Source organism: Clupea harengus, chromosome 17 (assembly GCF_900700415.2).
Source record: "Clupea harengus chromosome 17, Ch_v2.0.2, whole genome shotgun sequence".
Lineage (NCBI taxonomy): Eukaryota > Metazoa > Chordata > Actinopteri > Clupeiformes > Clupeidae > Clupea > Clupea harengus.
This window is the reverse complement of record NC_045168.1, coordinates 19,669,436-19,694,435: the sequence shown is the minus strand read 5'-3', so window position 1 is coordinate 19,694,435 and position 25,000 is coordinate 19,669,436. Positions and strand designations below refer to the sequence as shown.

General features: G+C 48.0%; 1 protein-coding gene across 1 annotated transcript in view; it reads left to right on the top strand.

Annotated features, from left to right (window-relative positions):
• LOC116224347 (cadherin-18-like) overlaps window positions 1–24,794 on the top strand; it is a 77,403-nt gene extending 52,609 nt beyond the window's left edge. The window contains exons 5-7 of the mRNA XM_031583654.2: window positions 21,275–21,442; window positions 23,010–23,197; window positions 24,537–24,794. Of these exons, the coding sequence (XP_031439514.1) occupies window positions 21,275–21,442; window positions 23,010–23,197; window positions 24,537–24,794 (614 nt within the window). The remainder of the gene's footprint in view (window positions 1–21,274; window positions 21,443–23,009; window positions 23,198–24,536) is intronic.
• Window positions 24,795–25,000: the final 206 nt, after the last annotated feature.

Here is a 25,000-nt window from a genome sequence, read left to right as displayed (position 1 = left end):
CGTGTGAGAGAGTGTGAGAGTGTGTGTGTGTGTGTGTGTGTGTGTGTGCGTGCGTGCGTGCGTGCGTGTGTGTACTCTTCGTAATAAATGTTCTAGGCGCCCACAGAGTGAATGTACACTTTGGACATCCACAGAGCACAACCTGTGTTATTTATGAAAAACTGCTCTCCTCTTGACTTCATGCTTCACTTGCGTGCCTGTATCTGCCAGCTGTTCAGCACCTCTGACCTCATAGGTTGGCTACGTGACTCTGCGTATTAAGCCATCCTTTGTGGAGGCGGGGATCTTTACATTACCCTCCTACATGAGATTCCAGTCGGTGAAACAAACTGTGTGCGCTTGTGACGTTAACTCCTCGTGCTTAGGAAATGCCTCATGGCCAAATGTATAAATCCTACAAAGGGTTCTGAAGTCAGTCCTGTTTATCCTACTGTGAGGCCTGAGAATAGTCTGCTTTGTGTTTGTTCACTGAAAGCCGTGAGTCCCGCAGCTAGTTGCACTGAACCTCTCGTGATATCTCAGCACTGTGTGGTGACTTGCTGAGTGACAGCAATGTTTGTGTGTGTGTGTGTTAGGTGTGTGTGTGTGTGTGTGTGTGTGTGTGAGAGACTTGCTCGACAAGCTTGTAGCGGCAGTAGCTGTCAGGAGCTCTGAGCATTTAGAGGGCCACTGCGCCGGCGGTCTGCTCCGTCGCTTTTATTTTGGACAAAGGCGCAGGCCCCCGGTCTCACTGTCACTGCCAATCCCCAAGCTGTGCTCAGCTGCAGTGAGCCGCCCTGGCTGCTTACAGACACACAGACACGCACAGACACACACACACACACACACACACACACACACACACACACACACACACAGACACACAGACACACACACACACACACACACACAGAGACACCACCACCACATCCCTGCATCCCTGTCTGAGTGGTAATTATGATCCAGGAGTCTGAGTGATGAGAGCCAAACTGAGGCAGAACTCTGCATGTGGACTGTGTGGCCCAGCTGCCTGCTGTGCATAAGCACTGAGTGACAGCAGGCACACATGCAGAGATGGAGCTCGCCCTAGCTCTTGACATGTAAAACACCTGGTGTGTTTTCATATCACTCACTCATAACAGAGAGACAACTCGTGAATGCCATTGTAGCTTTGTCCTCCTGGTTATGCTGACCGGACAATTTAGACGGTTGATATAAAAAAAATAATAATAATAATGAATTCATGAATTTTTAACTACTCGGGCAAATGTATAGCTTGTGTAGATATTGATATTCAGGTGATAAAGGTTCTTCACTTTGAAAATCCATACTGATGAAATGCATGTGGATGTTCTACCTTACATTGTGTTAGCTAAAACCATCTGATGCTGTGAATGTAAATGAGGAAAAGAAGGGGGCCCTGGTACTGGAAACCCATCTCCTATGGGAAACCCATCTCCTAGGGCACAGCTTGGCTCCTCTGAGCTGCTCCGATACTCTGTGGCCACGTTCCTGCCCGGGCCGTAAATATGATTCAGGAGTCTCCACACAGTCTGACTGAGTGACAGGGGTAAATATGAAGCAGGAAGCTTTGTACAAAGTGTCTGAAGGACAGTATTGAAAAAATGAGGCAGCACCTTTTTATATGGACTGACTGACAGCCCGTAAATGTGAGGTAGGAGCTTTCATACGGGCTGATTGACAGTCCTGAATTTGAGGCAAGAGCTGGAGGCCTTCAGACTGACTGGCTGGTCATTAGTCTCTGCTAGATAGCTCCGCACACGGTGGGATGGACAATATGCTTATCCCTGCTCATCACTTTTCAGATAGATCTGCCATGAGTCAAATTGATTACATTACGGAATAAGAACAAATTCTTATGACCCGGTGTCTCTGAATTTTAAATACATCATTTCAGAATCCTATAATAGATTACTGATTACCAAAGTCACTCTGTTGTTATAAAGCTGCGCTGTGGAAAGATGTTTTGTCCGTAATCTTAGGGAGGTGCTAGGTCCAGCAGGCATGTAAGAATGTCATCGACTTGGAGCTAATGGATCTGTCCTTTTCTAAATCCATGCAAAGGCGACCGCAGCAGTCATCTGCTCAGAGAGAGATGCTATCAGGCCAGCTAGCTGCGCACGCACAGACTCGTCTCGCCCATAATTGCTCCTGGACATCTTATCAGGACAGGTGGCAGTCAGCACAAAGAGGTGACAATAAGGGATTAGTGGAAAAACAAGAAACCGCTATTAAATCAATCTAGAGAGAGAGAGAAAAAGAGAAGTGAGAGAGAGAGAGGGAGATGAAGAAAGCGAAGGAAAGGATAGAGACTAAATAACCACCCCGTCAATGTCTTCTTAATCACAGAGTTGGGGAAGGGGATTGTTTGAATATTAAAGATGACTGCGGTCATTCGATCTTTTCATTACACAAGACAAAGACAAACAAATTAGCAAGGCTACGCCGTCATTTGGTGCATAGATCACAGGATCCTTCACAGTACAAAATAGGCAACACAAAAAAACATCCAACCATTTAATATTTCAGGTCAAGACTCCCCTTTTCATATTTAGCACACCAAAGCTTTTTGGATGTCAGAAAAAATGATGATAAATTTGAAAGGGAGAGTTGTGAGATTGAGAGTTGACCGTAAAGCTGAGGATGAAAGCATCAACTTGTGCACACACAAGATGTGAATACACAAACACACACTCACAAACACATTACATTGCTTATTAATATTCGTACAAACACACACAGACATAAATACCGGCATCCTTACAGCCACACTCACCGGCTTCTCAGATACACATGCGCACACACACACACACACACACACACACACACACACACACACACACACCCTCACACTCACACTCCCCCCGCATGCACATGTCGTTAAGCAGGCTAATTTCTCTGCTGATCTGGGACTTTTGGAGGCTTTGGGCTGAGCAGCTTGAGTCGACACACATCACAGTGAAGATTAAACACTTCCTGTTGCAATCAGATGAAAGAGACAGCCACTCAGGCTGAGAGAACGCCAGAACAGGAAGAGACCGGAGCTACAGGAGAAACATGCCCAAAACCTGTCGGCAATACCGAACGGAGTGTATAACAGCCCCTTAAAAGCTCTCTTTAAAGGTTTTAGACGACTTAGAGGCAGAGAACAGATGGGCGACTGTGCTGTAATTAATTGCACTACATTATTGGTCATGCGCTGTTATTTGGGATTGATGCTATATTGAATGAGAGAGATGCGTTGATACAAACACACGCACACACATACGCGTCTGCACACACACACACATACGCGTGAGCACACAAACACACGCACACACACACACAGAGAGTGTATATATATATATATCTATACATTGTTTTTTGAACTGTCTAGATTTTATACTCTGTAGCCTTGTCATAGGTTTGAAAGTCTCTTTAGCAAAGCAAAGACTGTCCCCAGCATCGCAGCACATTCAGTGGGAATTGGTGTGGTTGGATTATGTAGATAGCTAGCTACAGCTCTGCCCATTAACCTTTTTAAAGTAACTATACCATCTGTGTGATGCTCAATCCTTAACACTATAATGTACATACACTGGATGAAATCAGCAGAGCCTGCCAGTTTATGGATTGAAGCTGAAATGATGGCTCTATCGCAAAAGCTAGCATTCCCACCTCCAAATGGGAAATAATGGCATCATTACCTTGCTCATAAGTTCAGCTGTTGACCCTGGGGGTGATAACAGAGCGTGAGTGTGGGGACATCCATGGAGCCGAAGACCCCCGGCGTCAGGGCATTTATCTTCTCACAGCTCTGTGCGGGTCTGGATTGAGATCACTAGAAGGCAGTGATGCTTTCCCCCCTTTGCCCCAATAAAACATGCCCCCCCCCCCCCCCCAGGGGGTGAATCAGGGGAACAGAGCGGTCCTTATCTCCCATAATCCTTTTTCTCCACCCCCCCAGGAGACTTCTGGTGCCACCATTACCACCAAATAAGTCGTAGTCAGTGCTATTGATGGACTCTGAGTCAAACGCCAACACTTGAAGAAGGACCAGGGAGACGAGGTCAAGTATTTGAAGTTTATTTCAGAGAGCATCCTGCGCTGGGAGCCACCTCAAGCACAGGAGCTAGAAAGTGACTAACTGGCAGTGGGAAAGGCATAACATTTATACAAGGCAGCTAGTAAAGTCAGCATGTAAAATCAGCACGGTTAGTCAGCATGTTTCCTCTGGCTATGAGGTGAACAGAGAGGAATGACGTCTGTACAGATGGTTACACTGATGATGCAGGGGATTCTAATCTAAGCACAGAACAGGTTGACATGTCAGGTTGTTTACTTTATGACTGTCCCCTTCAGAGGACCATGGGAGCTAAGAAGAGCATGTCTTCATTGCTTGACAACAGGGGGAGATACAGGGGGCTGTTTCTAAGTGATTCGGGTCTATCACTATCATGCCTCTGGAGAAAGAGGGAGGTGAGGCTGAGGCTAACCACTTGACCCCAGTGGTCAGTGTGTAGACACACTCACACACACACACACACACACACACACACACACACACACGCACACACACACACAAACCTGTAAATGGAGAGAGAGAGTGGCGTGTGTGAGAGGAAGAGCCTGGAAATGAGCAGACTGGTTTCCACGGAGACGCCTCAGAGGGCCTCAGAGGGCTGCAGTGGCCCGGTGGAAAACAGTAAGTGGGGAATTCTGGGAGCTCCATGCAGACTGATGAAGAGGAGGTGTGTGTGTGTGTGTGTGTGTGTGTGTGGTGTGGTGTGTGTGTGTGTGTGAGTGTTCAAGTGTGCATTTCTTTGTTTGCATTGGTGCATAGTTTTTGAGAGTCATGCCCCTCATCTCTGATTGATAAACAGATAAGACAATCTGCCTCAGTGTGTCATGTCAGTCGCAGAGCAATTTCACTTCCAAAGCGAGGAGCAATCTCTGACCACAGGAATGGGCCACTGATTGAACATCTCTCACTCTGCACTGGAGCAACAGATACATCTGTACACACACATTCAATCACTCATTCTAACACACATACCCTCAACCAGACACATAGAGGTACATACTTTACACACTAATGGAATCTATAAGCACGCTTAAGTTGAAGAAGGGACCGGAGAGTTGAAGTCAGGTTTCTCGAGTTTATTTCGGCGTGGAGACCCCCTCTCAGCTTGGTGCTCAGAGCAAGGCCTACTTGACAGCAGAATGTGTTGGCATTTATACATTTCAGTCAGGTAGAATACAATAGGGGAGGGGATGACCACACCTATAAGTGAGAGGAAGGGGGAGACAGTGGGGTGAGGGGTTCACCTATGGGGGGAGGGGGTGATACCATGGCACAAAGAGTAGCAGGAAGGAGCCTATCTGGGGGGGGGGAGGGTTCACAAGCCACTTGTTCAGGTCTCAGTGAAACAGAGTACACATCCAAAATGAGTTGCAGATACAAAATAAGGGGTTAATGTCTTACAACAACAGAATAGCAATATTTCTAGTTCCATCAGTCCCCTATATGAGCATTTATATGCTCACACAATAACCACCATGCAACAGCCAGAGCAGGAAACATCAATATACTTGACAACAATCAAAGCACACGGCTTGGGCAAACTTACAGGGATAAGGGTGGAACAAACAAAGACAAAAGGCACAACTTCGACAAAATAAAAGGATAACATAAAATTGTGTAAGCACTAAAGGCACAAACTTCAACAAAATAAAAGGATAACATAAAATAGTTTAAGCACTGTCAGTAGATAAGTCACAAAGAGCCTTCAACTCCCCCTATATGATAGCTTGGATGCTATCACCATTGAAAAGTATATACAAGGTAAAGCAAGGCATTGTCAGACTTAAATCATACCAGACAATAAACAAAACAAAGTCAGTGGTCAAAAGTATGTCCTGGTATATTCTCACTCAGTCGGTGAGTGGAATTGAGTCGTGTTAAGTCCATTCATACAACGGCTGCCCAGCCAATACACACATACACGCACTCGTTCGCTCAGGACACGCGTTGACTGACTCGAGGGGAAACAAAGACAAGATAAATTAATTTAGGTTACACACGTATGCAACACACAACACAAAGAGTTAGCAGATGTCTGCCTCCTCACTATTCAATGGTGTCACTTTACTATCAGACAGCGGCCGGTCAATTGAACAACGAGCATGGGGATGCTTTTTATTTAAAAGGGGCTTCCCAAGACTATCGTGGGCCCAGCTAATGTGAATCATTTATTTTACGTTTCTCCGAAAATGCATCTTATATCCATGTACCTTAAACATATACACCCAGGACTCCCAATTACTCGTAATTGTAACACAACATACAATGATCTTATCTCGGAGTAATAAGTCATGTAGGCCCATCTTATAAGTCTTCACTCCTGCTAACTGGCTAAAGTTTGATCATTTCAGCCATGGGCCAGATAGTGCTGTTTGAGCATGCGCAGTCGCTACTGATAGTCAAAGTTACCCATTTAAGAACACAGGACAACGCAGATCGACACACATAGGCTTACACAATGAACATAAAACATGGAACAGACAAACACATAGCACGCCGAAACAAACCTCAGAAACTGACTCTTCCTGGTCCCTTTAATGAACAATAAAGTCAATTGTAGTGAACGGGACTAGTCTATGTGCAGAAAGTTTTCAACTGAGCTCTCTAAACTGCGGCCAGCTTGAACTACGAGTTTAAATGCCTTTGACGGCAATTTTAAAACCCCACGCTATGATCAAGATTACCCTTACCACGCACCTCAACCCAACCCATTGCAATTCTTACAGTTTACTCGGATATCGAATCAAACCGCCTTGCTCTGATAAGCAAATGCCTGCACCGGCACGATGGCTCGGCCAGCTAATATTGCGAATTTAAAAACGTCTTTCACCCTGTAAAAATTCAACACTGGAAGTATGTGCGCTGGACCTCAAGTAATTTATCCAACGTTTGTTCACAGCCTACACCCTTATGTACTCTAGTCAAAACAATTCTGCACATAGAATGAGCGTAAATAGCTTACCTGTCCCATTCACAATGTATGAAGCGTCGGCTCGGATTCTCTGCTGTTTCGGGGAGATATAGATCTCCTCCGGCTCGAAGGACCATATAATGGGAATTACCAGGCCGACACTCTTTTAGACAAAAGACCACGAGGCGAATAAAAGATTTCTGGAGGTGTATTTCAAGGTACTCCTGCAGGGAGTCAATTCCAACATCAAGTAGAGGCAGGCAAAAGACTAAAGAGGCACCACAGTGTTACAGGTTAAATACCAGTCAATCATGGGAGGTTACATTGGGGGTGATAGGTCAACATTGGGAATGTTTCTACAGGTCAAGGTTGGGAAGGGGAGGTGACCTTCCTACGGAAGGTTCCGGAACACGCACACAAAGGCAAGATGGTGGACAGATGATGTCTAAGGCAGGCAGGATGTCTGCTGGGGTGTCAAGAGCATACATTCATGAGGCCTACTTAGCATAGGCCATGGTTGTGGCTTCCCAGGTGTGTGCCCAGACTGTCAATACACATGGCACACACACACACACACACACACACACACATACACACACACACACACACACACACACACACACACACACACACAAGAGAACATACTTGCAATGCGATGGTAAGTATATAAATTAATGGTAATATCAATTTCCATCAACACACACATACACACTCAGTAATGTCACATGATGTGTGAATACTCACACTGTCACATGTTCACTCACTTTCACACACATATACACACACCTGTGTATACACACACTCACAAACACACATGCACATGCACATTTGCACAGACACACACACACACACACACACACACAGACACACTGCAGTCACCTCTTCTGTTTCCTCCACACACGCATGGAACATTGGCAGACCTTTTACCTCTAAGAGAATAGGAGATGACAGAAAGAAGGAGAGAGAGAAAGAAGGGGAGAATAGGAGACGAGAGAAAGAAGGAGAGAATAGGAGACGAGAGAAAGAAGGAGAGAGAGAAAGAAGGGGAGAGATGAGAGAAAGAAGGAGAGAAAAGGAGACGGGGATGAGAGATGGGGATGAGAAGGGGTGGAGACTCAGTCACGCTTGACAGTATGGGACAGGAGAGAAAGAGAGAGATGCTACTTCACATCTAACAGAATAGAAGATGAGAGGGAGAGGGAGAGTAAGAGAAGGAGATAGAGCAAGAGAAGGAGAGAGAGCAAGAGAAGGAGAGAGTGAGAGGGGGAGAGAATAGGACATGTTGGGGAGAGGTGGAGTGCAGTTATCTCTTCAGTTTTAATGGAGCAGGTGGCTCGGCTCCAAGGTCTCCTTTCCTCCGGACCACAGGAGTAATGCTGCCTGTCATGGCCGCTCCCCACAACACTGCACACACACACACACACTCATGCACACCCATACACACACGTACAGACTCTCTCTCTCTCTCACACACACACACACACACACACACACCCACACACACACGTACAGACTCTCTCTCACACACACACACACACACACACACACACTCTCTCTGTCTCTGTCTCTCTCTCACAAACACACACTCTTTCTTTCTCTCTCTCTCTCTCTCTCTCTCACACACACACACAGATATATGGACTGCGGCGTTCATTCCTCTCCATAGAGTTTTGAGTTTAGGGAAGTAAGTTCATGAGATTCCATGCTGCATACCAATAACGTTCCCTTCAGTATGAACCAGAGACAGAGAGGGAGGGAGGGGAGGCATGGTGTGAGTGACGTAAATGTCTACGGCTTTCTATATGCTCTGTCCTTAGTATTTCTTAGAAGATAGTAGAAAGTGTAGAGGCATACATCTATTTCAAAAGCTTCCTGAATTTTGAATTTGATTTTGTATTTGTGCATAGAAGAGCAGTGAAATGTTATGAAGAGAGAGAGAGAGAGAGAGAGAGAGAGAGAGAGAGTGAGAGAGATGATGAGAGAAAAAAGGGTGTAAAGGAAAAAGCATAATTGACAGAAAGAAAGGGAGGTGTGAGAGGTAGGACAAAATACATAAAAATGAGAGACACATTGGACAGTACAAGTTAGCACAAACAAACAACAAACAACTAAGAAAAAGAGGGTGGAGTGTGAGGATCAGACAGGTCTCTCCCTGACAGAGGGCAGCCAGACTGAAGACAGTCTGAGCTAAAAGCCTTGAAGAGTCTAACCCAATGAGAGGGGGGTGGGGGGGTTTGGGGGGGGGGGGGATCATCTCGCCTCCAGCCAGTGCCATAAGGCTTTATAAATGTATTATGCCTCGCTGTCAGATCACATCAAACCGCTTCAACTCGCTGGGCGGAATCCCCCAGGAGCCAAGGAAGTAGTCATTGACACACGGAGCTCACAGAATGTTCCAGACTCTCATCACAACAGGGCCAAGACGCCCCCGCATAAACGCTCCAGTCAATGGCATTCTGCCTAAAGCAAAACTAAACTATCGGTGATTACATGCCCACTGCGATGTTATTAATTAACCCCCTGAAGTCGACTGCATCATCACCGAAGCAGAGAAAATGAGATCCAATCTTCACACCACATTATCACACCAACTCGATAATAACGTTGCCATAAATCTTAAAGGCTTTTTCTTCCAATTAATACGCTCATTTAAAAAGTACCTAAGATGAAGCGAAACGATAGACATCTCTCAGTCACAGCACCAGCAGGACAGCATAAACATCCACCCCTTCGTTAGTTGTTCTATTCACATGCTAAAGACTTTGTCATCGTCCGTGGCTTTAAGAGAGGAGAAGACCACTGTAAACGAAACTCCACGGTACAAGGTGCAAGTATGATTCCTTTATCTTGAGTCCTGCCATTTGGAAGTAGGTGGTAGTAGATATGGAATTCCATTGAATATGTAATACTTCATGTACTCGTGCACACGTGTGTGTAAACAGAGATATGGTGTCAGCTTCCTAATATAGGTTTTATCAACATTAGTGTAAATTCACCCTCTTTGGTTTGACCAACATATGGCATTTTTATTTTACTTAATCCTGTATTGTATCATATTTGATACATGAGGTTTTGAAACTTCTATGTCATCATGATCAATACTTTCCTGAAAAACCTGTTGTATGCAATCTGACACATCTTCTGCCCTTTGGTGGATTTCTGTGCTCGGATCTGCACTGGTTTCTATGGTAAAAAATAGTTTGTCATCTATTTGCAGGATTTGGGTAAGCGGCAATGATGGCATCTTGTTGTTTTAGAATCCCATCCAAAGACTCCTGTTGATGACTATTGCATGCAAAAACAAACAGATATAGTATTATGCAGAGCCTAACCCCATAGCAGCGGGACTTAGGGTCAGTTTGTCTGTTTTTAGACCCAGTATGAGGAGTTATTGTGAGTGCTTTGGGTGGTCCTCAGTGGCATGCAACATGTGGTAGCCCAAGCTCCCGGGAGCAGAAGTAGGGTAACAGAAATGAGGCCAAACCTGCCTCTACTGGGGTAACCCTGAGTCAGACACAAGGAGGTGTTTCCATTCACCAGCAGGCTACATGCCCATAGCAATGTGTTGGCTATTCGAGGTACATTTACTGAGATCATAGATGATAGAAAAACTCACCCACACAAACACTTATTCGAGTGCATGTCATCTGTGGCTCTCTCACTCAATCGCTTTCTTGGAAATTCAAAGTCACATACAGTGTTGCCAAGTCTAAAGCCAGAATGATGATATAACAGTATTTCTCCATCTCGCTCTCTCTCTCACTCTCGCTTTCTTTCACACACACACACACACACACACACACACACACACACATCTATCTATGTAACTATGTATCTATCTATCCATTCCTTCTCTCCCAGTATATCTGACATGGTGACTGGTGTTTGTCCTCAGATGAGTGGACAGATAATAAGCTCGTCTAGCTCACTGTCTGACCTTTCCATGCTGTTACAAGCTGCCTGAGGGTGTATTACCCAAGCCTAAAGAACGTGCTAGTCTTATACCACACTGGTTTCCTGTTTTGACACACTCACACAGAAATATATTCTTACACACACACACACACACACACACACTCACACAGAAATATATTCTTGCACATACACACACTCACACAGAAATATATTCTTGCACACACACACACACACACACACACACACACACACACACACACACACCCAACCACACACAAACACACACACACACGTACACTCTCACACACACACACACACACACGCATGCATGCATATACCCTTGCACATTTATCCCCTTTCCCTGACAAAACACACACACAAATACACAACAAATGCAAATATACACAGACATATCCTGTACATGGATGAATACATTATAGATACACACACACTTCATTCTCACTTTTCAGCGATCTAAGAGAACTTCCAGTGACTCTCTGTGCCATTTCATTACAAGGCGTAACTAAGAATTATGGAGATTGTGAGGAGAAGCCTCCCCCCTTGATTCATAATCAGAGGAGAGTAATGAATTTCATTCGTCCTTTAAAGTCTGACAAACAATGTTGATTGGAATCATCTCCGACAGACTCGTGTCACCTCATCACCGCCACTGTGTGTGTGTGTGTGTCTGTGTGTGTGTGTGTCTGTGTGTGTGTCTGCTGATGGGCCGCTTCACTAATGAGCTCTTTCATATGCAGGGGGAAAACCCTGATTAGCCGACACTGGGAGTCCAGTGCCTGCGATGGGCTTCAAAGTTTTTTCACTGGTGACTGATTTTGTGTGTGTGTGTGTGTGTGTGTGTGTGTGTGTACGTGACGAGCCTACAGGTTAATATGCAGTTTGTGTAACAATGCTAGGCAAGTGGGTGCTGCCTCTCTGTCTAGTTATTTTTCTATCTTTATGGAACAGAGAAAGTGGGTGGAATGGCAACAGAGGATCCTTTAGAAAGAGTGAATGTATATTTTGTGTGTGTGTGTGTGTGTGTGTGTGTGTCTGTGTGTGTGTGTGTGTGTGTGTGTGTGTGTGTGTGTGTGTGTGTGTGTGTGTGTGTGTGTGTGTGTGTGTGTGTGTGTGTGTACTCATTGTCTTTGCTTGGTAGCAATTCTCCTTGTCCGATACCCACTCGTGCCCATCACGGTGGAGAAACCACGCGCCTAATCCAGAGCTGCAGGCGTCCCGTTCCTACAGCCACAGACGCTCTCAGGACACCCAATCCTGCCCTGCATGGACACACACACACACACACCTGCATGCCTGTCTCCCCCCGGCTCGTCTCCATGAGACACAGGGCATGGAGGAGATGAAAGAGAGGCCGTGAAGCCTCCTTTGTTGTTATCACTCTCCGTCAAGGTCGACCTCTCTCTCTCTCTCTCTCTCTCTCTCTCTCGCTCTCTCTCGCTCTCTCTGTCTGTCTTTCTCCACCTCCACACCACCCTGTCCTGCTCAGCTTGGTACCAGAGCTCAACTCCCTGCCCCCCCCCCCCCCCCCCCCCGGAACCGAAGTGTTTTGCCCCAGCAGATTATGGACTCGGGCCGACGTGGTCTGGCTGCGATGCAGCAATACGGGTGTTTCTTGAGGACAGGTTGTTTCATTCCATCAGAGCAGGATGTTTGTGCTATCTGTGGCACAGATTCTGATTTGACACACACATTCAGGGCTTGGGGAGCGTAGGCTCTTTGTCAGCATCCATCAGTGGCTTTTGTTCAACTCGACTCGCAGCATGCTGTGACATTTTGGGCAGACTGCCGCTACACTGAGAGAGGTTCACAGGTTCACGGCACATAAAAGTTCACCAGTAGCTAAGGAAAATTACCTCAAGCAAAATGTTAGGAGAGAGGGAGAGCGAAACAGAGAGAGAAAGAGAGACAGAGAGAGAGAGAGAGAGAGAGAGAAAGAAAGAAAGAGAGAGAGAGAGAGAGGTAGAGAGAGAGAGAGAGAGAGAGAGAGAGATATTTGGATTGAAGTGTAGCGTGGTTGAGCAAGTTTTTTTAGAGCCGTGGGCTATTGGTGTAGATTGAGAAAACAGCTGTAAGTGAACGTTTTTTAATGATCTAACCCTCTCCTCCCTCACACGCGTCTCAGTGCCAAAGCCAGCCATGGCGTTACATTATGAGTTACTGAGAGCCAGGAGCTCACCACCAGTAAGAAATGCATTTGGCTCCCTTATGCATGAACCAATGACTAACACAAACAAACACTTCATCTCCTCAGGGTCAATATCAGTGATTGAATGCTGGATTGCATGCGAGGGGTTAGGTTGCTGTCCAGTAAATGCAACTGTGTGAATATATAAGTGAGAGTGAAACTGCCAAGCATTACATGATGAAGTGGGTGTTTCAGCTGTGTGTAGCTTGAATAAAACACAGCAAAGACATTTTTAACGATATTACCATAATGAGCTCATCTACATAAAATTAGCACCGCCGCCGCATACAACCAGCACTGCTGTAACTATTTAGTTGCTATATAGAACCATAGCATGTCGCTGTCAGTTGAATAAGGTAAGTGGCTTTGACTGGGGTTTATTCATGCTAAACACAGCCTCTCTGGATATAGTGTCATGTTTAAGACATGTACAGCGCATGCTTGCCTGCAATTACCCATGATTAATGTATGGGTCCATTAACCAGCAACCGTTTCAGGGCTGTAGGTGCTTAAGCATTGACGAAGGTGTGAAAATGCGCGTGTAAGATGTGTGTGAAAGATGTGTGAATGTGTTCCTTCTCCCCCTTACCCCCAAGCAGTGACCGCGACAGTGTGTGTTGAACATGGTGACATGAAGGGGAGGCCACACGCAGATTGTACAAAATAAGTACATTAACGAAAGAAATACTAAATACTAAATTCGAAAGAATGTTAAGAACGTTAATATAGAAGAGAAAGGAAAAGTGTAGCGTATGTCCGTGTCTGGGGGGCGTCAAACTAAAACCAAACGCCATCAGAGAGGAAGCGAGAACAGCCAGAGTGGAGACAGCAGGCCTCTCATCCCCTAGCCAATCAGGAATAACCAACCACACCTGAGCACCAGTTCACCTGCCGCAGAGAGAGCACTGGTGTACTTGAAAGTGCAAGTTACCTCAACAACTGTGCCTACTGGTTAATGCTTTTGTCTGTGTATGTGTGTGTGGGGGGGGGGGGGTGTGAGTGTGTGAGTGTGTGAGTGTGTGTGTGTGTTTGTGTCAGTGATGCAAAGGAACAGAATGAGTGTGTTCTTGAAAGTTTGTGTGTTATAAATGTGATTGAATGGGTGCCATGAAAAGCTGTATCCATTCCACACCCAAGGTTGTGAAGGCATTTGAAACACAATGAAATATGGAGAAAGGATGGTGTGTACGTGTGTGTGTGTGCATGCGTGTGTGTGTGATTGTGTGTGTGTGTATTTGTGTGTACCCCAAGGCTAACCTTGCCTTTGAAAGACGGCGAGAGCCAAGATGGAGCCAAGATCAGAGAAGAGGATATTTTATGTCGCATGGCTTTTTACATAAACTCTCAAATAATGTGATTATTCTTCATAAGCCCTTGATGTGCGACTATTCTCTCCAGTAAGGAAGTAGTGCTTGCTTGTGTGTGTGTGTGTGTGTGTGTGTGTGTGTGTGTGTGTGTGTGTGTGTGTGTGTGTGTGTGTGTGTGTGTGTGTGTGTGTGTGTGTGTGTGTGTGTGTGTGTGTCTCTATCGTAAGAAATGTGAGGGTTGGGTGGGCTTGATGATTTTTTATTTGAATTACTAGTCTTATATGCTTATATTGTGCCTTGATGACACAAAACGTCTCGGTTACTTACGTAACCTCGGTTCCTTAAGCAGGAACCAGATATAACACAATGGTACATGACGAATGTCATGGCTACAAATCGAAGCATTTATCTATTCACGCCTGAAAGGCCGCGAGATCTGTCAGCGCGCGCTCCTGGCCCCGCCTTCCAGGAGCTCTATAATATCATAACGCGCCCTCAGATCTTCCTCGGAAAGAAACTGAGCAAGACAATCAATCCAAGGTAACACTGTACACGCCAACCTTGTTATATCTGGTTCCTGCTTAAGGAACCGAGGTTACGTAAGTAACCGAGACGTTCCTTATCGCAGTTCACTGCGATATAACACAATGGGACCCTATACATTCCCGCGTGATAATACAGTGGCAGCCAATTACACACACCAGCTCTACTGAAGCCTTTGCCCTCATAGAGGTTCATACGGCCGCTGGCGGTGAACATATTAACAGGGCAACCTTTGTCATAGGTGGCAAGGATCGCGATCCTGCGCCTGTAGGAAACCACCCTGGAGTGTTTCATGTGCAACAAACATGTAGACACCGATGAACACACTTATCATATACATCGTTCTCAGGTCAAGGGATTCAGAGATCGCTCGCCTGCAGAACACCAAGAATTTAACAGGGCCACCTTTACCATAGGCGACAGGGATCCGCGATCCTGCGCCCGTAAGAAAACCCTGGGATGTTTCATGTGCAACATAACATGTAGACACTGATGAACACACCTATCATATCTATCGTTCTCAGGCCAAGGGATTCAGAGATCGCTTGCCCGCAGAACGCTATGAAGAAAACTAGGTTCAGCCACATCTAACATATAGAATCTAATGAAAGTGTGGCGAGAACTCCAGCTTGCAGCTTTGCAAATATCTTCCACTGAGACGCCCTTTAGTAAGGCCCAGGAAGACGAGACCCCCCGCGTAGAGTGCGCATGCAACTTCTCCTATAAGACAAGCTCTTATAAGACAACACGATAGCCTCTACTATCCAACGGGAGAGGCTCGGTTTTGATAGAGGTCTGCCTTTTGCGCGTGCACCGAAGCACACGAATAGCTGATCTGACTGTCTGAAAGCTCTAGTGCGCTCTGCGTAACAGCGGAGAGCGCGCACTGGACAGAGTTTATTCAAACGTTCCTCCTCTGCTGACGCAAAAGGAGGAGGCGAGAAAACTGCTAATTCAATCACCTGATTGCGGAATGGGGTTACCACCACTTTAGGTGTGTAAGCAGCATTAGGTCGCATAACCACTCTGTCACCAGCGATCGAGAACTGAAGGCACGATGGACTGACTGACAGGGCTTGCATGTCACCAACGCGTTTTGCTGACGTTAACGCCAGCAGCAGCGCGGTCTTTAAAGAGACAAACTTTATGTCCACTGTCTCCAGGGGCTCGAACGGAGGCCCTGTGAGAGCCGTAACACCACTAGCAGATCCCAAGAGGGTATGAGGGTGTCTCTCTGGCACCCTGAGCCGTCTCACCCCCGCCATAAAGCGTGACGCTAGCGGGTGACTGCCAGGAGAACTGCCATTAATGCCTGCGTGGCAGGCTGAAATGGCAGCCATGTACACTTTGAGAGTAGAAGCCGCCTTCCCCTCATCAAACAACTGCTGTAGGAATTCGAGAATAACGCCCAGCGCCGCAGTTAACGGGGTCGTGCTGACGCGCAGCACACCACTGCTCAAAACTGCGCCACTTCAGCGTATACAGAGCCCGTGTTGATACAGCTCGGGCCACTCTGTATTGTAGCCACCACCGCGTCCGACAAGCCTGACGCTATGAGCCTGCACCTTTCAGGTGCCAGGCTTTGAGACGCCACCACTCCGGATGGGGGTGCCACACCGTCCTGTGCGCCTGCGTTAGGAGGTCTCTCCGTAGAGGCAGCTCCCAAGGCTGCTGCACTGACATATTGACCAGATCTGCCACCCACGGCTGGTTGGGCCAGTGGGGGCTATCAATATCAATTCCCTGCCCTCGCCCGCAATCCTGCACAGCACCTGCTGGAGGAGCGGGATCGGGGGAAAAGCATATAGGGGTAGGGCTGGCCACTGGTGCCCAGCGCGTCTATGCCTAGTGGGGGATCGTCGCCCCCTAGCGAGAACCAGAGCGGGCAGCAGGTGTTCTGCCTGTTCGCGAACAGGTCAACCTGCGCCTTGAAAAAACGCACCCAGATCTGACCTATCACTTGTGGGTGAAGGCACCAGTCTGCTGCTCGAGGATCGCCCCTCGATAACAGGTCTGCACCGTAGTTGAGGTGGCCTGGTATATGAACTGCCCTGAGGGACAGGACGTGCCTCGCTGCCCACAGGAGCAGGCGAGTCGCCCAATGGTGTAAATGACGGGGAGCGCACTCCGCCCTGGGCGATTTATATACGCCAAGGTCGCAGTGTTGTCCGTCCTCACTAGTACATGCTGACCACTCAGCCTGGGCAGAAAGTGTTGTAGAGCTAGGACTACTGTTTCGCAGCTCTAACACATTTATGTGAGACGCGGCTTTTTCTGTCACAGACCAGAGACCGTTCACTGCCTCTCCCTTCGCAGACCGCTCCCCAGCCTTTGGTGGAAAGCGTCTGTGGTCACCACCACGCGACGTGACACTATGCCCATTAGTGCCTGACGCGGCGAGAAACCAGGGGTTTCTCCAGATCGCAGGGCTTTCCTGGCATCTGGAGGACACCACTACTCTGCGATGCCTGTCTGTGACTGCGTTTGAGCTTCATAGACAGGTACCATATTTGGAATGGCCGCATACGCAAACATCCCTAACGGGAGCGCTATAGCGGCCGACGCCATCATTCCTAACAGGCGTTGGCAGCGCAGCGACGAGACTGACTGTCCCCGTCGGAACTGGCGCACGCATGCTCTGATGGCACTTATCCGTTCTTGAGACAGCCTGACCTCCATGGAGGTGGAGTCTAAGATCATACCCAGAAAATGCGTAACTTGCCTGGGGCAGAGAACGCTTTTCTCTCTGTTTACAACAAACCCGTCGATACAGGTGTGCCACCACTAGATGGCCATCCTGCACTGCTGCAGCTTTTGAATGGGAAGCAATTAACCAGTCGTCCAAATAGTTGTACACCGTAAGCCGCGTAGACGTAATGGGGCGATAGCTGCCTCTACGCACTTTGTGAATACCCTCGGCGCTAGGGACAGGGCGAACGGGAAGTGCGTTGAATTGGTACGCTATTCCTCCGAACGCAAACCTCAGATATTTCCGATGTCTGTGGTGGATCGGAATGTGGAAATAAGCGTCTTTTAAGTCTATCGTGATAAACCAATCGTTTGGCCTTATAAACTGCACAAGCCTGCGTGGGGTCAACATTCTGAACCGTAGCGGCATGAGTGCTTTGTTTAACACACGTAGATCTAATATAGGCCGATAATTCCCGTCTCTTTTGGGTACGAGGAAGTAACGGCTGTAGAAGCCTGCATTCCTTTCTTTGAAAGGAACTCTGCTTATGGCCTTTTTTCTGAGCAGGGAGATAATCTCTCCCCGTAGGAAGTGAGACTGTTCTCGCTGTATCACAAGACTGTATTACTCTGCTGAAAGGCGGAGGGGAACGGGCGAACTGCAGAACGTAACCCTTTGAGACCGTCTTTAGCACCCATGGTGACACTGCGCATGCGCGCCAACTTTCTGCACAACCTGGTAGGTTGTGCTCTGAGTTGAATTTGTCGGGGACTAACCCGCTCATGGTCAATGAGTCTAAGCCTAGATCTACACCCACTCCGCCTAGGGAGGGGACGAGATCTGGGGCTGCCCCCTCATGTTTTCGAAAAAAAATTGAGGGTGCGATTGCACCTGTGTGCATCGCGGGGGGAGTTGCACAAGCATGCCTGGGCACTGCGCCATCTGGGACAGGAGTTAGGACATATGATTGTGGTGCTTGTGAAAACCTGCTTACGTGCTGGACATGATTTCCACATGTGAGCGACGGGCTGATTTCTTTGGAGGCGGTGTGGGCTCCACCGCTCCCCCCGTGTGACGAGTGGCTGACTGTTCACGGTCAGGGAGCCTGAGGTCTCCCTCTGCCTCGCCGCGGCGAGCGGAGTGCTGCCGCGGAGCCTGGGCTGCGCCCTGGGCAGGGCGCGCAGCTGGTTGTTGTGCTGCAGGCTGCGCTGGAGGGCGGAAGGGATGTCTCTGCCAGCCTCGCCCGGTGGATACCTTTGCTGGAGGCGCTGGCGAGCCGGAACCCGCTTCTCTTCCGGCCCGGTGCGGGTGTGGTGTGTCCTTGAGGAGGACGTCTCACCCGCGCCACTAGAGGCGAGGCATCCAAGCCTGGAATACCTCTCTGCTTCTTCTGCTGTTCTTCGAACTTGGCAGCCATTGTGACCACTGCTTCCCCGAAGGCGCCCTGGACAGAGACCGGGGCGTCGAGGAGTGGTGCTTTTTCTCTGTCTGGACAGTTAGCCAGTGATAGCCACAGAGACCTCTGGGTAGCCACGCGGCACCCATCACCCTCCCCAGTGCCTGTGCCGTGCACCGAGTTAGTTCTGAGCCGCACAGATCCGTCGCGCGACGGAGTTCTGCCACAGACGGGTGATCCCTCCCCCAGCGACAAGGCAAGCTCAGTCAGGAGCTTTGCCTGGTAGCGCTGTAGCAATGCAGCCGTATTGGTCGTGCAGGCAGCCTGCCCTGCAGCCAAGTAGGACTTCTCTGCCAGCTGAGCCTGGTGTCTGCTCACCCGCGTGGGCAGGAGAGGCTTCTGGCCGAGACGCATCGTGGGGGATGCGGGCGAGAGGTTAGCCCGCTACTGCATCCTCCACCTGAGGAAAGGAGAGGTAGCCCCTCTCCTTAGCCGTGTGGAGCTGCATGTAGGGCGCGAACCCCGGCACCGGGGCTCGGCCCGAGTAGGGTATCGCCCATGTCGCCTGCAGTTCCTCGTGCACCTCCTCAAAGAAGGGGATGCTGGAGGGAACTGACGTGGCGGGCCAGCATAGAACTCCCCGTCCAGCAGCGAGGACCGCACACTGGGAGGGGGAGGGAGAGGGAGCCCGAGGCAGCTGGCTGCTCTCAGCGCAACCTCGTGGAGCTGCTGGCCCAGGAGCCGAGACGAGGTAGGAGGTGTCTCCACCCGCAACCTGACGTCATGGCTCGTCTGCATTGCTTCCGCGATTGAGCTGCGCCCATCGGAGAAGTCTACGCAGACTATCATCATCCAGGCTGGTGTCCAGCTCGAGCGCATCGTGGGGGATTGCCTGGACACCGCTTGGTTGAAGCTCCTCAGCCTCGCTGCCCGCAGCCCCCAGGGCTGACAGGCGGCGGAGACGGGGAGAGACCCGGGAGCGGAGCTGCCGCCGCAGGCGACTGCTCACGCTCACCAAGTCCAAGGCTGAAGACGCACTCATTCCGGATGGAACTAGTTGCAGTCTCCTCGGCGTCCTTGCGCTTCCAGAACGCAAGGCGCCTGGTAGCCCTTAGCTAGCGGGGAGGCTAGCACAGATGGGACAGACAGGGGCTTCGCCTGAGAAGGCGCCCTCCGCGTGGTCCCTGCTAGGCAGGTCACGCACCGACGGTGGCGGCGCCCTTGGGACGGACGTGACCGCAGTCGGGGAGTGTCTGGCATCTTTATCAATCTGAAAGTAGAGAAGAATGTTAAAAACAAGCACACTATCTGCAACGAACACGTTGTTAGCAAGCTAGCAGGCTAGTCAGAGGACTTAGCCAGCCATGGCAGCAAGGATAGCCAGCAACTACTTTCAAATGAAATTAAGCCAATGAATTAAGCCAATGAATTTTCGTGGCGCCTGAGCTAGTGAGGGTTAAGGAACCCGATAACTCACCAACCCCGTAGAGAGCGAAAGCACACAAAACTCTTTTGACTGTGGTAAGCGTTTGAGATATATCAGAGATGTTCACTCCGTCTTGCGAAGTTTCAAAAGAGGAAGATCTGAGGGCGCGTTATGATATTATAGAGCTCCTGGAAGGCGGGGCAGGACGCGCGCTGACAGATCTCGCGGCCTTTCAGGCGTGAATAGATAAATGCTTCGATTTGTAGCCATGACATTCGTCATGTACCATTGTGTTATATCGCAGTGAACTGCGATAAGGAACTTGTTCTATCTCTTCTGCAAAATAAGTGTTTGTTGGCAAAAAGAGCTCCTCTTTGCTTAAAATAACGCAAAAACCTAAAACAGTTAGGAAGTTGACAACCAAGGAATCTGTGAAATCTGTCACCAGAGGAATCCAAGTAGAACTCTGAAGGAGATGAGCCAAAGAACCCAGGGTTCTAGACCACACACCTGGTTTTCCTAAGAGTGTTCTGTCCAGGAGGGCACTCTGGTGTGAGCCAATAAGCCCCCCATTTACGGGCTACAATGCCCGCGGGGACACAGGTTCGATTCCGGCCTGCTGTCGTTTCCCGATCCTCTCCCCACCTCTTCACTCCTCCTCACTTCCTGTCCAAAAATACTTCACTGTTCTATCAAAATAAAAGGCTAAAAAGCCCATAAATAAATCTTTAAAAAAAAGTGTTCTGTCCATTCTTTTATGAGAACTCCAACTAATATACGTGTGTATATTTTGTGTGTGTGTGTGTGTGTGTGTGCAGGTATCATCCGGACGGCACTGGCGAACATGGACCGCGAGGCGAGAGAGCACTACGCGGTGGTGATCCAGGCCAAGGACATGGCAGGCCAGGTGGGGGGTCTCTCGGGGTCCACCACCATCAACATCACCCTCAATGACGTCAACGATAACCCACCCAAGTTCCCTCAGAGTAAGCTGAACACACACACACACACACAAACACAACTCACACCATCAACATCACCCTCAATGACGTCAACGATAACCCGCCCAAGTTCCCTCAGAGTAAGCTGAACACACACACACACACACACAACACAACTCACACCATCAACATCACCCTCAATGACGTCAACGATAACCCGCCCAAGTTCCCTCAGAGTAAGCTGAAAACACACACACAAACACAACTCACACCATCAACATCACCCTCAATGACGTCAACGATAACCCGCCCAAGTTCCCTCAGAGTAAGCTGAACACACACACACAAACACAACTCACACCATCAACATCACCCTCAATGACGTCAACGATAACCCGCCCAAGTTCCCTCAGAGTAAGCTGAACACACACACACACACAACTCACACCATCAACATCACATTGAGAGGTGAGAGCAACACCCCACCCAAGTTCTCTTAAAGTAATTCAAACACACACAAGCAGACTCACACACACACACACACACACACACACACACACACACACACACACACACACACTAGTCACCATCACTTACTAATCGTAAAAAACATAGCTTTAGAGTAAATGAGGGACGTACCACTCAATACTTACAATACACTCCCATCATCAACATGGTCCTTATCAATGTCAACACGTAATGTAAACTTCCTAAATCCCCTCACAGGCTATATACATATACACTAGTTCGTAACCTATACACACACACACACACACACCAATAATTATAGACACACATGGTTTAGTATGCGTTTGGAGATTCTCTCTGATATCACTCGGAGTGAGTGTGTGTCCTCTCCTTCCCTCATCTTTTCTGCCTGTGGCAGCATACATTTATGATGAGATATTTTTAGTATAGAGTATAGAGAGATAATTAGGAATATGACTTCTCTAATGAAGTGCTAATACAGACCCTGTCTCATATGGCTGTGTTTTTATGATGCAATGACTCACCGTTTTAATTGTCCTCTACCTCTTTGCTCTACCTAATTAGCAGTGCAGAATGCATGGACGTAATTAAAATCATTCAAATCTAAACTTCACTTATGAGCTATAATCTTCTCCTTTGACATTATGTCCGTTTCACATCTTCTTATTCAATAACAAGACCAAACAACAGCACAACAACTGGTAATCTGGTAGAATTGTTATAACAATGTAATGACAATGATGATATATGAACTGGTCAATCTCAATGGCATGATCATGTTTTACTTGACTTCATGTCTTGGGGTGGGAGTGGGGGATGGATGTATTTGCTGGTAGTGCCATGCTTGCAAATGTAAAGGGTCTTATCCCAACATGTACTGCAAGTGATGTTTAATGTGCTGTTTGTTCTGTCAAATCCAGATTGATATAGATCTTATTGAGAGCTTGTCAGTGGTACTGTAAGATAAGCAGTGTGTCTGTTGCTGACATGACACGACATAACATGGCATGATGTAGGTCATAAATAGTACAACTGTCACAGAACAAACACACACACACACACACACACACACACACACACAAGAAGACAATGTGGTTACACTGAAAGTGTCTCCTTTCTCCAGAGAACTACCAGCTGTATGTGGCCGAGTCGACCGAGGTGGGGAAGCCCGTGGGGAAGATTGCTGCCCATGACGCAGACCTGGGAGCCAACGCCGAGATCAAGTACAGCATCCTCAACACCGAGGTTGCAACCGTATTCTCCATCGGCACGAGCAGGGACGGACGAGAGGGGGTCATCAGCCTCAGGAAGGTGTGTGTGTGGGGGGTTGTCCATGTGACTGTGTGTGCAAGCAAGCAACTGTGTGTGTGTGTGTGTGTGTGTGTGTGTGTGTGTGTGTGTGTGTGTGTGTGTGTGTGTTGTGTGTGTGTGTGTGTGTGAGAGACAGATCACAACACACTGGCTCTTCATCCACTTAGTATGCAGCATTCGCTCTCTCTCTGCCCGCCCGCCTGTTAGACCCATCCAGCATCAGTTCTGGAGGGCAGGCAGCCCCACTACTCCAGCACTCACTGGACCCTAATACCAGCGCAGGCTCCAGCTCCAGCTCCAGCTGTACCTGGACCTGCACCCAGTCTTCCTGCCCACTGACCCGAGCACCAGAGTGGGCACTCAGCCTGCCTCTTTCCCCTCGTCTGCCTCCCTGTCACTGTGGTCTCCGCTGAACTCCCAGTCACCCTCTGCTTTCACACTCACGCCCACCCATCACCCCTCTTTTTCCTCACACTCTCTCTCTTTCTTCTCCTCTTCATTCTCTCTCTCTCTCTCTTCTCCTCTTCACTCTGTCTCTCTCTCTCTCCCTTCTCCTCTCCCATCTCCTTCTGCCCTTGAATGGCCTCTTTCTGGCATATTCCCCGTGCATTAATCATTAATCCAACTAACCGAACGCAACAGCTCAAAGCACCATGACTTCACTGATTAATACTTTAGCCAGTGTGTGTGTGTGTGTGTGTGTGTGTGTGTGTGTATGTGTGTGTCTGTGTGTAGTGGGTCGGTGTGTATTAATACTTGAGCCACTGTGTGTACATGTGTGTGTATGTTCAGTGTGGGTGCTGAATGATGGATGTGTGATGAGAGTGCATTAATCAATCCATGTTGAATGAAGTGATGACCTCCACACACAGTCTCACACACTCGCACCAGAAAATTAGAAGGCCTTAGGGCAAAAATAAATCTTGAAAGTTTATAAAATGCTCCTGAGATTTAAATATGGCTGCAAAAACATTTCCCATTAGTGAATGCAGTTGTTTATTTTACTTTTTATAGCATTACTTTGTAGTCTTTCAGATTAAATCAATAAAGGGAATTCATTAAATCATTGATGATAATTGCCATAGCTTCATGCTGTGTACTGTCTTTACAGAAGGCTTGGAATAAGGTCCTGTTAAACACAAAATAAATGCATATTACACAGTTAATTTCTTGCACTCACACACACACACACACACACACACACACACACACACACACACACACACACACACACACACACACACACACACACATACACACACACACACACATGTGCCCATGCTCACACAAACTCATACACATACTCAATATCGTAATGAAATATGTTACTTCGTCCTAGCCATTGAACTATGAGAAGAAGAAGACATACACTTTGCACATCGAGGGAGTGAACACACACCTGGACCCGCGCTACTCGTACCTGGGGCCCTTCAAGGACACGGCCACCCTCAAGATCACCGTCGGCGACGTGGACGAGCCGCCCGTCTTCTCCATGGACTACTTCATCATGGACGTCTACGAGAACGCACCAATCGGCACGGAGGTGGGCGTGGTCACAGCCAGAGACCCCGACAGCAAGAACAGCCGTGTCAGGTGAGAAGACTGTACATCGTGCATGTTATTGCACAAGCACACACACACACACACACACACACAGTATATCAGATGTTACTTTTCACTATGGATGTCAGAGCAGACATGAAAAAGCAGAGGGAAAAGGAAGCAGGTAAATGTGTACATATGCTGTAGACTCACAGACACTCACCCATACATTGTTACTACTATAAATACAATGTTTTCAAG